This window comes from Staurois parvus, unplaced genomic scaffold, assembly GCF_062004578.1.
Source record: "Staurois parvus isolate SC_StPar_1 unplaced genomic scaffold, SC_StPar_1.0 ptg000154l, whole genome shotgun sequence".
NCBI lineage: Eukaryota > Metazoa > Chordata > Amphibia > Anura > Ranidae > Staurois > Staurois parvus.
In genome coordinates, this window is record NW_028317950.1 from 11,165,651 (window position 1) to 11,181,556 (window position 15,906).

At 46.0% G+C, this 15,906-nt stretch overlaps 1 protein-coding gene across 1 annotated transcript in view; it reads right to left on the minus strand.

Moving 5' to 3' along the window:
- EDF1 (endothelial differentiation related factor 1) overlaps window positions 1–15,846 on the minus strand; it is a 30,947-nt gene extending 15,101 nt beyond the window's left edge. The window contains exon 1 of the mRNA XM_089675051.1: window positions 15,686–15,846. Coding sequence (XP_089531177.1) covers window positions 15,686–15,763 — 78 coding nt within the window. The 5' untranslated portion in view covers window positions 15,764–15,846. The remainder of the gene's footprint in view (window positions 1–15,685) is intronic.
- Window positions 15,847–15,906: the final 60 nt, after the last annotated feature.

The following is a 15,906-nucleotide window of genomic DNA, read 5'->3' on the forward strand; positions in this document are numbered from 1 at the left end:
TAGAGATTTTTTTAGGTAAATAACTGAGCAAGGTTTGAACTGTCCAGGGTCAGTTGTAACAGAGTTTAACAGTAGTTAAAGCACTTGCCCTCCACAGGATTTACCCCCCTTCCTGACCAGGTCATTTTTCACATTACTTTAATTGACAATTGCACAGTCATGCAATGCTGCACCGAATTTACGTCGTTTTATTCCCACAAAATGAACTTTTGGTGGTATTTGATCGCCTGTGCGGTTTTTATTTTTTGCACTAAGTAAAAAAATCTAATTTAGGCCAAAATGTATTCTGCTACATGTCTTTGCTAAGAAAAAAAAAATCCCAATACATGTAAATTAATAGGTTTATGTGAAAGTCATAGCATTTACAAATGGCGGTATAGGGGATTTTTTTTCCTCTTATTTTTACTAGTAATAGATGCGATCAGCGACTTATAGTGGGTCTGCGGCGGGCATTCTGACACTGGGGGGAACTGACTTGGTGTCACTGACATCCCCAGTGACACCAATACAGTGATCAGTGCTAATAAAATGCAAAAATGCACCGACACTGTACTAATGGCACTGGGCAGGAAGGGGTTAACATGTGGGGCAATCAAAAGGGACAACTGTGTGCTGGGTGTGTTTTACTATGGGGCTGTGTCCATGTGCTTCACTGGAAGCACACCGATTTGCATGACTGTGCACAGCCATTCAAAGCAGTGTGTATGAGCTGACAGGGAGGCGAACTGGTGTTGCGGGTAGGGCGCACGCCCCCCTACCCAGCAATGCAAAATCAGGAAGCAGTTAAAGTGGTTCTAAAGGCTCAAGGTTTTTTACCTTCATGCATTCTATAAAATGAAGGAAAAAAAAAAAACAAAACAAAACAAAAAAACCACAACTTGTGTGTAGCTCCCCTACAGCCCCCCCCCCCCAATACTTACCTGAGCCGCATCACGATCCAGCGATGTCCATGAGAGTCTTGGTTCTCCGGGACTCTTACTAGTGACTGCATGAGGCAGAAGTGGGAGCCATTGGCCCGCCTTGGCTGACGAAGCAGCGGGAGCCATTACAGTCAGTGAGCCAATCAGGAAAGGTTCGGCGTGGGGCCAGGCCACAGCTCTGTGTGTGAATAGACAGGCAAAGCCATGGCTCAGGAGCGCGGTGCCCAGGTGCCTCCAACAGCAAGCTGTTTGCTATGGGGCACCAGGACAGGTGGGAGGAGCCAGGAGTGCTGGCAGGGGACTCGAGAAGAGGAGGACATGGGCGTATTAGAGGGAGGAAGAGTGTCCGGTCAGTGACTATGCCCACGGTTGCTGACAGAGGGAAATAATGGCCTAGGGACCAGGTAAAGCAAACAAAAGGGCTGCATCTGGCCCCTGGGCAGCAGTTTGAAGGCCACTGATCTATCCAAATGAAAGTTTTATACTATATAGATCACTTTATTTTGATTTGCACAAACCAAAAATTGTGGCACAAATGCTGAATGCCCAGATCTTACAGATTTAGTTTTAGATTGATAAAACTATCTGAGTAAGTGTCTTGGATTAAAGGGCACCTCGATTTAAAGACAGTAGTTTGATTTGTATTATACAGAGCTTCTACAGGTTGGAGTTGGTCATGAGGCAGACAGTTTGAGGGAAAAAAATGACGCTATGGTGAACCTGGAAAAACACCCAAAAGTAACAAAGAGTTTACAAGGACTATAGAAGAAACTTGGTTTGGCATTAACCACTTGACAACCGCCCACAGTACATTCATCGTGGGCGGACAGCACATGCAGGCTAAATGATTTACATGCTGTCATCCAGCCTGTACAGGTTCAGGAGTAGACTGCGTGGCCCCGTGACTGCTGTTTGCATTGGACACAGCAGATTGCGGCTCCCGGTACCAGGCCGATTTGAACGACCCAGGAATAATGTGATCGCTATGTATAAAAAAAAAAAAAAGTAATTTCATTTATTTTCCCAAAAATTGTGATTAAAAAAAATTACAACCTAAATATATTTAGTAAGAGATATGGCAAGTTTTTTTTTTTGACTGTGGACTTTCCAAAATAACATCACCAAGTGCAATGCAAAGCGTCGGATGCAGTGGTGTAAAGCACGCCACCACTGGACTCGAGACATGTTCTCTGGAGTGACTAATCACACCTCTGTCTGGCAATCTGATGGATGTGTCTGAGTTTGGCATTGCCAGGAGAACAGTAATTGCCTGACTGCTTTATGCCAAGTGTAAAGTTTAGTGGAGGGGGGATTATTGAGAGGGGTTGCTTTTCAGGGCTTGACTCCATAATTCCAATGAAGGTAACATTCCCATAGACACACTAATAAACCTTGTGGACAGCCTTTCCAGAAGAGTTGAAGCTGTTATAACTGCAAAGGGCGGGCCAACTCAATATGGAACCCTACGGACTAAGACTGGGAGGTCATTAAAGTTCATGTATGTGTAAAGGCAGGCCGACCAATACTTTTGGCAATATAGTGTATATCTCGATCTCTTTTGGCCCGTGTCCTTTTTATGTATACTCTAAAGTGGTTCTAGTTTTACAATGGAGAGAGATTAGGACACCTGGCAGGTTTTAATATTCATGCCCCTCTTAGGGAGATTCATCCGCTCTTTTTGTTCTGATGACCGTTATCACAGAGACTCAAAGAAAATCCAAAATTTTGGGTGATCATCAGAATATAGAAAAAAAAAAAAAGAAGAAGAGGAAGAAGGAGGGGAAATCTTCCAATGGGGCACTAGTTCTGCCAACTACCAGCGATTTCCCTCATGTAAGTGTGTTTAGTAACATTCACACTGCCCACATTACAGCATGAACATTTAAGAGTCCTCTCCAGTATCCCACAAGTCCTGAACACTGGGGCATGCTAACATTTCTCACCTTGTTAGAGTCATCTTACTGCTTTCCAGTGGCCACCTAGCAATAGGAAAGTGGGAGAGGGGTTAGGCCAGCTATCTGTAGTAGTAAAGAAGGTAACTAAAGGTATGTGCAAGCACACAGATTCCAGTGCCATGGATGACTTATGAATGTAAGGGAACATGCAGAAAGCAGTTTGAGACACACCTGTCATGATTAACAAATGTGCCAGCTGCTACTGCGGACTTGTGAAAATGCGATTTTCATGGGCGTTATGCTGCATTGGCTTCAATAACCCAAACAAGTACACAGATAAGGAATCTAACATTTCTGTACTGTTGGTTTACAGCCCATCCACACTATTTGTTGTGCACTGGACAACACAAAGAGAAGGCAATCTTCCCCGTGGTGTTAATTCACACTGCTGTGTTGCAATGGTGTGCTGAAATGTGATGTGATTATTTTCTGGTGACAGGTTCTCTTTAATGAGACATCTCTGGTATAAAATACCCTGCATGTCTCCTCTGTACTCCACTGTATCTAATGCAGATCGCACTTTACTGGATAGTGTGGAAGCATTTGGACGGCAGCCGCCTGAGTGCTTCCATCTGACAAGTCAGGCCCCTTTCACATGGATGTTCTGATCAGGTCCACCTGCCCATTTTTCAGGCAGACAGGATCAGAATGTCCATTTCCCTCTATGGAGCGGCGGGCGTAAATGGATATGTGTCCATTTACACCTGCCGAAAATCCAAGCCGATCCACTAAAAAGACGGTCTGCCATCCCATCTGATCCAATGGACATAAGGGGAATGGATCCCCATCCGTTTCCATCCAACTGCCCATAGAGCACAGTGGGCTGTGTGTGGCTGCTCTGCAGCAGCAGAGTGGAGACAGCCCTGTCATCCGCTTGCTCAGCGGAGGATCAGCAGAGAGATCCCCTGCTGAGCAAGCAGGTCCACCCAGTGTGAAACGGGCCTAAATGTAAAAAAAATATAATATAATATAAACCCACACACAAAACAATACCTGTCCAGCTCTTGGAACTAAGGTGCTGGGCATCAGGAGATATGAATTGTGACTCCCTCGTTTGCATCTTTTGTAGGTAAGCTTAGGCTTGGTTCACACTAGTGCAACTTCAAAGTTGCGATTTCCAAAGCAACCTTACACACTCTGGCACTCAAGTCACATCAAAGTATTGCAGGAACCTTTTTAACGTTGCCGCGAATAAGTAGCATGGATTGGAAAGGGTGCCTTTGAAATTGGTCGAATGACAAGTCGCAGCCCAAGTCACACTAGTGTGAACTGAGCCTAAAAAGGGTTGATGAGCTGCAACATCAGGCTTTGTTTTTGGGTTTAATATCGCTTTAAAAATCAGGAGGTTTACCAACCTTTAGCTACAAATAGGGAGCAGGCTATAATAGAAAAAAAAAAAAAATTGCCAAAAATGCAATGCACATCTTTAAATATTCCCCAAAGATAGGCACTACGAGACCCAATCAAGCTAACCAATAACACTTATGAAAAAAAGAAACGCATAATTTTCATGCAGTATCATTAGTTTAGCTGGCTTAAGGGAGCTCAGAGCTCCTCCTAAATCTAGAGAAACTGTAGCTTTAGCTTACAACAAAACCAAGTTGGCAGAAAGAAAGGCAGGCAGGCATTTTCTCATCACTGGCTAGACAACCCCCTTTCTGGTCCCTCCCACATGGAAAGTACAGAATATCCACAAAGTGATTGTCACTTGTTTTGACTGTTCTTAGTAAACATTACCATATGCTTGGGAGAAAAAAAACAACAACAACAAAAAAAAAAAAAACACAAAACCTCTTTTTTTAGTTATATGGAGGTAATGTTGCCTTTCTATCATCTCGAACCAGTCTGCCCATTTCTCCTCTGACCAGACATCACTAAGGCATTCTTATTCACATAACTGCCACTCACTGGGTATTTTCTCTTTTTCTGACTATTCTCTGTAAACCATAGAGATGGTTGTGCATGAAAATCCCAGTAGATCAGCAGTTTTTGGAGTACTAAGACCACCCCATCTGGCAGCAACAACTATGCCACATTCAAAGTCACTTAAATCCCCTTTCTTCCCCATTCTGATGCTCAGTTTGAACTTTAGCAAGTCGTCTTCACCACGTACAGATGTTTAAATGCATTGAGTTGCTGCCATTTGATTGGCTGATTAGCAATTTGTGTTACCCAGCAATTGAACAGGTGTACCTAATAAAGTGGCTGGTGACTGCGATAGATTTCATATCTACACTGCTCAAAACAATTAAAGGAACACTTTTTAATCAGGAGTACAGCATCAAGAAAATTAAACTGCTGGGTATTGATCTGGTCAGTTAAGTAGCAGAGGGGGTAGTTAATGGCATTAACACCAAAGCAGCTGAAACTAACAACAGGTGCACTAGATGGGTAACAATGAGGCAACCCCCAAAACAGGAATGGTTTTACAGGTGGAGGCCACTGACATCTTTTTCCCTACTCATCTTTTCTGACTGTTTTTCACTAGTTTTGCATTTGGCTAGGGTCAGTGTCACTACTGGTAGTATGAGGCGATACCTGGACCCTACAGAGGTTGCACAGGCAGTCCAACTCCTCCAGGATGGATGGCACATCAATACGTGCCATTGCCAGAAGCTTTGCAGCACAGTCTCAAGATCACGGAGGAGATTCCAAGAGACAGGCTCTAGGAGAGCTGGACAAGGCCGTAGAAGGTTCTTAACCCATCAGCAGGACCGGTATCAGCTCCATTGTGCAAGGAAGAACAGGATGAGCACTGCCAGATCCCTACAAAATGACCTCCAGCAGGCCACTGGTGTGAATGTCTCTGACCAAACAATCAAACAGACTTCATGAGGGTGACCTGAGGGCCTGGCATCCCCTAGTAGTCCAATTTAGTAATTACATGATGGCACGATTATTTGCCTTCAGGACTGAGTGTTATTCGAAAGCAAGTTCAAAACGATTTTTTGGCTAGCACTAGACACCACACCTTGCCCTCTTATGGATTATGAAAGTGAATATGTGCAGCAGGCAGTGCTAGTTTGAAAAGAAAAAAAAAAAAAAAAAATGCCAAGAGCAAGTGGAAGCTTTTTGTCAGAAGTGATCATATACAAAGTTTCACTCACCAAAAAAAAATCTACTGTAGATCAACAATTTCTATTGTAAGCTCAGTTCCATTATACCTGCAGCATCACAACAGATAATGGTGCCAAGCCGCATCCATGATGAAAGAGAAGAGAAAAAGTTCAGTATTCCAGTCCAAGATTGTCAAATATGTAGGAAGATTTGTGTAAGTATGGCTTTTACCCATAAGGCAGTGAATTTTCCAACATCCCTGTACCTTCACATGGAATCTACAATCCAGAGCTGTATTCAGACAATGACAGGTCACAGGATGTTCTCCATTTCGTCCCATTTATATCAAAAGACACTCCGTCCATAACTTTGTGTAGTCCATACCTGACATGGCAACATATACCCTTTCCAGAGCAAGCTGGATTCACAGCTTTAAATGCACAAACTGGGGGAATACTGTGATTCTTGATAAATGCAAGAGTCAAACTATACAATGCGAGTATAGATGCGGCCCATATGTATTGCCCCTGCCCAAAAGGGTTTCTACCAAAAGACAACTCCAAAGTATTTTCAATAAAGAGCTAACTGTGCCCAGGACAGTAACACTTACCTGGGATGTCAGTGTAAACATATGTATTTTTATCATCTATGTATGAATGTAAGTTCGGGACTTTAGATTGTACGCTCCTTGAGGGTTAGGGACTGATGTGAATGTACAATATATCTGTAAAGCACTGCATAAAATTGACGGCGCTATATAAGTACCTGAAATAAATAAAATACATATAAAAATAAAACTATACATAGCATTAGGTGGCAATACAAGTCAACCATGGACCTCAACACCAACTAAAGCAAAAGTAGTCTCTGGTTGGAAAATTTTCAAGCTGATTGTGTAATATGGTGCAAAGAGCATAATGCAGAACACTCCCAGCAAACAATCAGTATCCAAGTCACATAGGTAAACAAACCAGGCTAAAGAAGAGATATCATCACACCCAACACAAGGAGTTGTATAGCTGGTGTTAGACCAAAATTTAACCACTTGCCCTCCTGAGGATTTACCCCCTTCCTGCTCAGGCCACTTTTTGTGTTATGGTGCTGCGTTACTTTAACTGACAATTGCGCGGTCATGCAACACTGCACCCAGATGAAATTTATGTCATTTTTTTCCCCCCAGGAATTGAGCTTTCTTTTGGTGGTATTTGATCACCTGTACATTTTTTTTGCGCTATAAGCAAAAAAAGAATGACAATTTTGAAAAAAAAAACAAACAAAAAACAATATTTTGGAATTTTTACTGATAAATATGTCCAGTAAAAAAAAAAAAAAAATAAAAAAAAAAATAAAATTTACTCATAATTTAGGCCAAAATGTATTCTGCTACAAGTCTTTGCTAAAAAAAAAATCCCAATTCGTGTAAATTTACGTAAAGTTATAGCGTTTGCAAATGGCGGATTAGATACTGGGATTTTTTTTTCCCTATTAGTAATGGTGGCGATCAGCGGCTTTTAGCAGGACTACGGCAGGAATTCTGACACTGGGGGGAATTGACTTGGTGTCAGGGAAGGGGGAGAGAGAGCGTTATACCACAGGGGGTACGCCAACATGTCTCCTAAAGTAGGGGGATAGAGAAATTAGTGGTCACCGCTGGAGTGAAAGTTGGATCAGTTGCGAGGTGCATAAAACAACAGTGTGGAAGTCCAGCCATGGCAGACATATTGAGAGAAATTAATCATGTCTATCTTCCAAGACTGCAGTTAATTTCTCATTACCACTTGCCCTCCAGAGGATTTACCCCCCTTCCTGACCAGGCCATTAATCGCGATACAGTGCTATGTTACTTTAACTGACAATTGTGCAGTCATGCAACACTGCACCCAAATGAAATTTGTCCTTTATTCCCCACAAATGGAGCACCTTCAGTGATATTTGATCGCCTGTGCGTTTTTTTGCGCTATAAAACAAACAAAAAAAAAAAGTCAATTTTGGAGAAAAAAAAAATTATATTTTTGACTTTTTGCTATTAAACATGTCCAGTAAATTTCTTTTTTTTTTTTTTTTAAATCAAATTTAGTCATAAATTTAGGCCAAAATGTATTATGCTACATGTCTTTGCTAAAAAAAAATAAATCCTAAATATGTGTAAATTAATTGGTTTCCTTGAAAGATACAGCGTTTACAAATGGTGGTATATATTATTATACAGTATTTATATAGCACCAAAGGGTATGCTCAGCGCTGTACAGTAGCAAGGGGGACATAACATGAGACAAGACAGTAACAATACAATACACGAGGGGTTCGAGGACCCTGCTCTTTCGAGCTTACAATCTAGGAGGGAGGGGAAGGTGGCACAGGAGGAGATGGCTGTGGGGGATGGAGTGGTGGGTGGAGTGGAGAAGGTTAGTTGTTAGGTGAGGTCGGTTGTTAGGTGAGGTTGGGGTAGGCTTCCCTGGAGAGGAGGGTTTTCAGGGTGCGCCTGAAGGTGAAGAGGGTAGGTGACATTCTGATGGATTGGGGTAGGGAGTTCCAGAGGAGCGGAGGGCACGGGTAGGGTAGTATCTGTGTATCAGGTCAGTTATGTAGTTCGGGGCGGCATTGTGAATGGCCTTGTAGGTCAGGGTTAGCAGCTTGAACTTGATGCACTAAAAAGCACTGCCACCTTACTAATGGCACTGGGCAGGAAGGGGTTAACAACTGGGGCAAAGGGTTAACTGTGTGCTCACTGTGTCAGCACATTGCTTTGTATTGCTCGGTTATGCAAAGAAATGTGCAGGAGCTGACAGAGGAGAGATCTGTATTGTTTACATACAGGTCTCTCCCCCTTCAGTGATACTCAGATTGCAGGGTGCCGGCGGAGAATCACTGGCTGGGACCCGGAGATCAACAGCTGAAGCCACCAATGGCGGCACAGGTAGGGCATGTGCCCCCAACCTGGAAATGCAAGATCACACACACACACACACACTTTTGCGCAACCCTGCCGCTCTGTAGCGGTATTTCTGCTATAGGGCAGCAGGAAAGCGGTTAATAAAAGAGATGCCTTGAAGCCTCGACTTAACTTCCTCAAAACTGAGAAATGGCAATCTCCATGCACATGCTATTGTTTGTTTTGTAGCTATAAAAATATATGAAATCAGACTATGAGAACGCCAAGGGCCATGTCTCACCAACAGAGACTCCCTGAAGGACAACGTTGCCCAAATCAACTCATTTTGATACCAGACCATTCACCAGTCCAGTGCTGCCATGGCCACACTTTGAAAAATTAAAGAATGGCTTTACATAGTCCATAATACAGCTTACATTTGACAATTGTGTGAAAGGTTTCCTTATATATTCCACAGTTGCCAATGAAAGAATATATTGAACAGCCAGCTCCTCAGGGACAGGAACATTGCCCCATGACCCATCCAGTTAACCTGGTCCGGAAGATCAGGCATAGGCAACCCATAGTCCCTCAAGAACACCGTTCACCAACAACTACCTGCACAGCTCAATAAAAAGGGAGGGGATATATATACACAGGGGTTGACAAAAATATGGAAACACTACATGATCTGCAGATGTGAAAGGGACGACATGTTTTGAATGGAAAAAGTGGAAGTGATGTAACATTCTTTTGCTTCCACTGTGTGATGAGACACCTAGCTAACAGATGGGAAGCCCCACTTTCGTCATTCACTGCATGCACTGCTAGTATTACGGAGTCATGTCAGAGCTTACGGAACTTCAAAGAGGGCATATTGTTGGTTCCAGCTTAGCTGGTGCCTCTATGAGGTTATGACGGCATATACAGTTTCCAGGAACACCTCATCTGATAAACATGGTCAACTGAATGAAAGAGATAAAGGACACTGAGCAGGATTGTGACCCAGAATAAGAAAACAAGTGCTGCAAAGGGGACAACAGAGCTCAATCTCAGTCTTCAAAGCTCGAGTCCACAAAAACTGTGCAGAGGGAACTCCATAAGCAAAATATTCATGGGTGAGCTGCAATTGCCAAACCACTAGTGGCCGATATTAATGCTCAGAGGAAGAGAGAATGGCGCAACACCCAGAAATCGTGGGCTGTCAGTCAATGGAAGACTGTAATCGAGCTTCACAATGACCAGGACTGACTTGTGCCAACGGTAAGACATGTTTGTAGTGCAATCATGGTTTGTGTAGCCATATCTTGGTATTCTGCAAGCTCCATCATCACCTTGAAAAGGTAGAGCCACTGCCAGCGTCTATGTACAAACTTTGGTCGACCATGCGCACCCTATGGTGAGGACATTGGGCACCATTCACGAACGCAGATCACACATTGCATTTAGGTGTCAGGACACATTTTCCATAAATATTGCATGCGATCCTGAAACTGTCAATTTACTATGCCGTTCTGCAGTATTTACCACAAATGTACAGTAAATACCGCATTCAATTCACAGAAGAAAATAATTAAATGCATGTTGTAACTAAGTAGTGGTCCACGCATGCGGTATTTAACCACTTCCCGACTGCCCTATAACAGATATACGGCTACAGGGCGGCACGGGCGTGCAAAATCACGGATATATACGTGATTTTGCATTTCCAGGTAGGGGGCAAGCACACCCTACCCGCGCCACCATTTGCAGCCGTCACCCGGTGATTGCCGAGGATCTCAGACGGGGAGAACTGTATGTAAACAATACAGTTCTCCTCCCCGTCAGCTCATGCACACTGCTTTGGATGGCTGTGCATTACAGTGAAGCACACACAGAGCTTACTGTGAAACAGAACAGTTAACCCTTTGATTGCCCCTAGCCACTGGATTGCTTTTACAAGCAAGGGGAGAAGACCCCCCCACCCTTTTCACGGGCTGTTGTGTTGCACCAGGACACCCGATAGACCATTTGGTGCTTCCACTCTGACACAGGAAGCAATGAGCATACATCACTTCCAGTTTTTCCGTATGTAAATTGTGCCATTTTTAAAAATGGAAAGTATTTGATCACACTAATCTTGTGTGATCAAATGCTTTTAACCTCCTTAGCGGTTTTCCTGACTGTAGCTCGGGGAAAAATTTCAATACCAAGAGCGGTAACCCCGAGCTACACTCGGGCTTACCATGCGGCGTTGCTCAGGGAGTCCCTGCAGCACTTACCTTGTCCTTCGCTCCCGCGATGTGTCCCCTGCAGCGTCCCCGGCCATCTCCTCCGGGCGATGCCGGTATCCGGCTTCCGGTCTCTGTGACGTCGGGACGTACGGGCGCCGGAACCGGCGGGAAATTTGAAATTTTTAAAAAATGTCATTTTTGCTGTTTCAATGCATTTCACATATATTTTGTCCCTACTGCTTTGTCCTGTGCCCTGCCTGCATTTTGACTGTTCTTTCTGCCTGGAAACTTAGAAAAGTCCATGGCGTCCAAAAAGCGTCCCTTTACGTCAAAAGCGGTTTTAGAACAGCGATAGTAAATCAGAACCGCTTGCAGAATTGAGTGATGATTCGTGGGGAAATTCGCCATCAGACACTGAAAACGATTTTGCGATTTTTCTCAGCGATGTGCGAATTTGCCTCTGTATTTCAAATTTCAGTGTTTTTGGTTTGATTATATTATTGAATTAAATTATTATATTATTTTTTATGATTATTTATTAAATTATAATTTATGATTTCGTGTTTCAAGTTTTATCATATCCGGAATGTTTACTAGACTCTTGTTCGGACAGATTTCAGTGAGTTATTCCTAAAAATTACAGCCTACAATAAAAAACTACATATTTCCATGCAAAAAAATGGTACCGCTTTCAGCACAAAAAAAAAAAAAAAAAAAAAAAAAAATCGGAAAGAATCATACCGCCGAGGAGGTTAAAAGGCAGAGGAAGGATCTGGGGTCTTACTGACCTCAGATCTCTCGATAAAGAGCACCTGCCACTGCCTATTGCTGTCAAAAGGGATGTTTACATTCCTTGTGACAGCAATAAAAAAAAAAAATAAAAAAATAAAGCAACAGTGTTAAAATTTAAATTTTTTTTTAAAGAACCCGTCCCTAAAGGCAAACGCATGCGTTGGTCCTGCACACATGCAAACAGCATTCGGTCCACACATCTAATTCATCACCAAGAATTTCAGCTCATGGGAAGTAATTCTACCACCTGACCTCCTCTGTAAATCTGCAGTGGTGTGGAAATTTTTTGAAAAGACTACTTGCCCAGGGACTAAATTGGTGTCCCAGAAATAAATTGCCCAATGTTTGGTAAAATATAAAAGATGAGATCACACCGAGCAAATAGATATCCAATATACCAAACCTTAAATTTGTGTCCGCTAGTGAAATGGCGGCAAACTTTAGTACCCTATATTTTCTATAGACGATGCTTCAAAAGCCTCTATAGGTTATAGTGTTACAGAGGTGGTCTGGTGCTAGAATTATTGCTCCTTCTCTGGCTTGCGTGGCAATACATGTGTATCGCAGTCAGTGTTTTCACGCATAGGCGCCTGACGTGTGTGTTTACATTCATACGTGCGTACATATGTGGAGGGGGGACCTCAAATTTGTTTGGGAGGTTATGTGCTTGGGTGTAACTTTTTTTTTTTTTTTTTAACTTCACATTCCCCCCCCAATCACATAGGGGACAAAGTCTCCCCTGTACTCCACTGGACACCGCACTGCATTACATGCAGTCCCAGCCTCGATGGCTGGGAAATCTGTCAATGGGTAACCAGAAGTGACATCACTTCCGGGTCAGAAAAAGATGGAGAGGAAAGCAGATGTGCCCGTCCTCCCTCCCCTATACGTGCCGGCACCTGCTGAACCGGTCCCGGGCTCACAGATGGGCAAGCTGAGCTTGAGATATAGCGGGCAGGGGGCACTGTAGGCTGGCACTGTAGTGGGCTGTGTGGAAGCCCACGGCAGGGCTAAACGTAAAAAAAAAAAAAAATACTTGTCCTACGTCTGTAACTACATGTCCAGGACATCGGGCAATATAAATTGAACATCTATCCATCTAAATAAATAAAAAACCCCACAACCTTCATATTCCCCTCTATGCTGCAGCATTGGCGTAATGCGGCTGCTGTCCCATGTCAGCTCTAAGCCTGAGAACTTAGTAATCACATGACCACTGATCACTCAGTTCTCAGTCCACTCAGCGTGGAGAGCAATGACTGTCAGTCACTACTCTGCCGCTCCAGAGCTCACTGGGGCACCGGGCTGGAGAAGGTGACAAATGCAGCTCTTAACCGCATACTAAGCCAAAGAAGGCTGTCAAATAAAGCAGCCAGGTGGATCCCGACAATATGACCAGATCCTTCCAGAGCCTGAAACGGATCTGTGAAGTCAGTTGATAGCCTGCTATAAGCAAACTCTGGGTCACAGGAAAGAAAAAGTGCACGCCTTTGACTCAGAAGAGAAGTATGGCCAAAAGAAAAAAAGCTTTGAAAAGTTAGAAAGCTTCTTAAGAAATGGATGTGTGTGGAAATATAGGGATTGTATGAACCTCCTCTAATATTCCGGCCCTATGAGTGCTGGTTACACTCCAGATTCCATTATTCCTCCATGCATGGCATCAATGAATGATAGGAAGTGGTGATGCCACCACTAATAACATTGGGTGACGTTGATAAGCAGTGAAGCCATCACAAGTGAAGTTGTTAAGTGGTGGAGCCGCAACTAATGGTGTTGGGTGAGGTAGGGAAGTTGCGTAGCTACCACAAATTACGTCAGGTGATGATGGGAAGCAGCAATGCCGCCACTAATGGTACTGAGTCATGTTGGGAAACGGTATCGTCACTACAAATGGCATCAAGTGGTCATGGGAAGTGGTGATACTGCCACAGGGGACCGTGGGAAGCGGTGACACCACCACGGGGGGACAGCAGGTGACCACGGGAAGCAGTGACTCCACCACGGGGGGACAGCAGGTGACCACGGGAAGCGGTGACACCGCCACGGGGGGACAGTGGGAAACGGTGACACTGTCATGGGGGACAGCAGGTGACCACAGGAAGTGGTGACATCGACACAGGGGACAGCGGGAAGTGGTGACACCGCCATGGGGAACAGTGGGAAGTGGTGACACCGCCACGGGGAACAGCAGTTGGCTTTGGGAAGTGCTGACACCGCCACAGGGGACAGCAGGTGACCATGGGAAGTGCTGACACTGCCATGGGAGACAGCGCGAAGTGGTGACACTGCTATGGGAGACAGCGGGTGACCACAGGAAGTGCTGACACCGCCACAGGGGACAGCGGGTGACCATGGAAAGCGGTGACACCGCCACGGGGAACAGTAGGAAGTGGTGACACTGCCACGGGGAACAGCAGTTGGCTTTGGGAAGTGCTGACACCGCCAAAGGGGACAGCAGGTGACCATGGGAAGCTCTGACACTGCCACGGGGGACAGCGGGAAGCGGTGACACTGCCACGGGGGACAGCAGGTGACCATGGGAAGCGCTGACACTGCCACGGGGGACAGCGGGAAGCGGTGACACCGCCATGGGGAACAGCAGGTGGCCATGGGAAGCGGTGACACTGCCACGGGGGACAGTGGGAAACGGTGACACTGTCATGGGGGACAGCAGGTGACCACAGGAAGTGGTGACATCGACACAGGGGACAGCGGGAAGTGGTGACACCACCATGGGGAACAGTGGGAAGTGGTGACACTGCCAAGGGGAACAGCAGTTGGCTTTGGGAAGTGCTGACACCGCCACAGGTGACAGCAGGTGACCATGGGAAGTGCTGACACTGCCATGGGAGACAGCGCGAAGCGGTGACACTGCTATGGGAGACAGCGGGTGACCACAGGAAGTGCTGACACCGCCACAGGGGACAGCGGGAAGCGGTGACACTGCCACAGGGGACAGCGGGAAGCGGTGACACTGCCACGGGAGACAGCGGGAAGCGGTGACACTGCCACGGGAGACAGCGGGAAGCGGTGACACTGCCACGGGAGACAGCGGGTGTCATCAACACAGGGGACAGCGGGAAGCGGTGACACCGCCATGGGGAACAGCAGGTGGCCATGGGAAGCGGTGACACTGCCACGGGGGACAGCGGGAAGCGGTGACACTGCCACGGGGGACAGCGGGAAGCGGTGACACTGCCACGGGGGACAGCGGGAAGCGGTGACACTGCCACGGGGGACAGCGGGAAGCGGTGACACTGCCACGGGGGACAGCGGGAAGCGGTGACACTGCCACGGGGGACAGCGGGAAGCGGTGACACTGCCACGGGGGACAGCGGGAAGCGGTGACACTGCCACGGGGGACAGCGGGAAGCGGTGACACTGCCACGGGGGACAGCGGGAAGCGGTGACACTGCCACGGGGGACAGCAGTTGGCTTTGGGAAGTGGTGACACCGCCACAGGGGACAATGGGAAGCGGTGACACTGCCACAGGGGACAGCAGGTGGCTTTGGGAAGCGGTGACACCATGACTTATAAAAGGGAAAGCCCTGACTGACTCATAGGTGGAGAATGTGTGAGGTCATAGGGGAAGGGAAGACTCTACAGCTATTGTCTGGCAGGACATCAGGTCCCAGGTAAGAAGCATGGCCACAGCTGGACTCAGAAGTTGGACTGGATCCTGGGTCAGGGATATCTGGAACACAACTTCATATAAATACCATAGGTCCTCTTGATGTCCCAGCATGCCTTGCCAGTCTCTCCAGTCCTCCCACTCCGTCTTCCCAGCAGCTGTTGGGCCCCAGCCTGGCTCCCTTGAAGAAAAACACAACAATGGAGGCCTCAGAGAAGCCCGCTCCTCGCCTGGCAGCCATTACCTGCTTCGACTTGGCCTGGGCAGCGGTCGGGCCCTTCTTCCTCAGGACGGTGACAGTGTCCCAATCGCTCTCAGCCATGACTGCTCTCCTCTGCTTCTCCAGACGCTTCACTGAGGAGCAGATGAGCCAAGCCAGCGCTAACTCGCCTCCTCCCCGCCCACCGAGCGCTTTCATTTGTCCACAACCCTGTCAGTCACCGCCGCATGGCCACCGATTCGCTC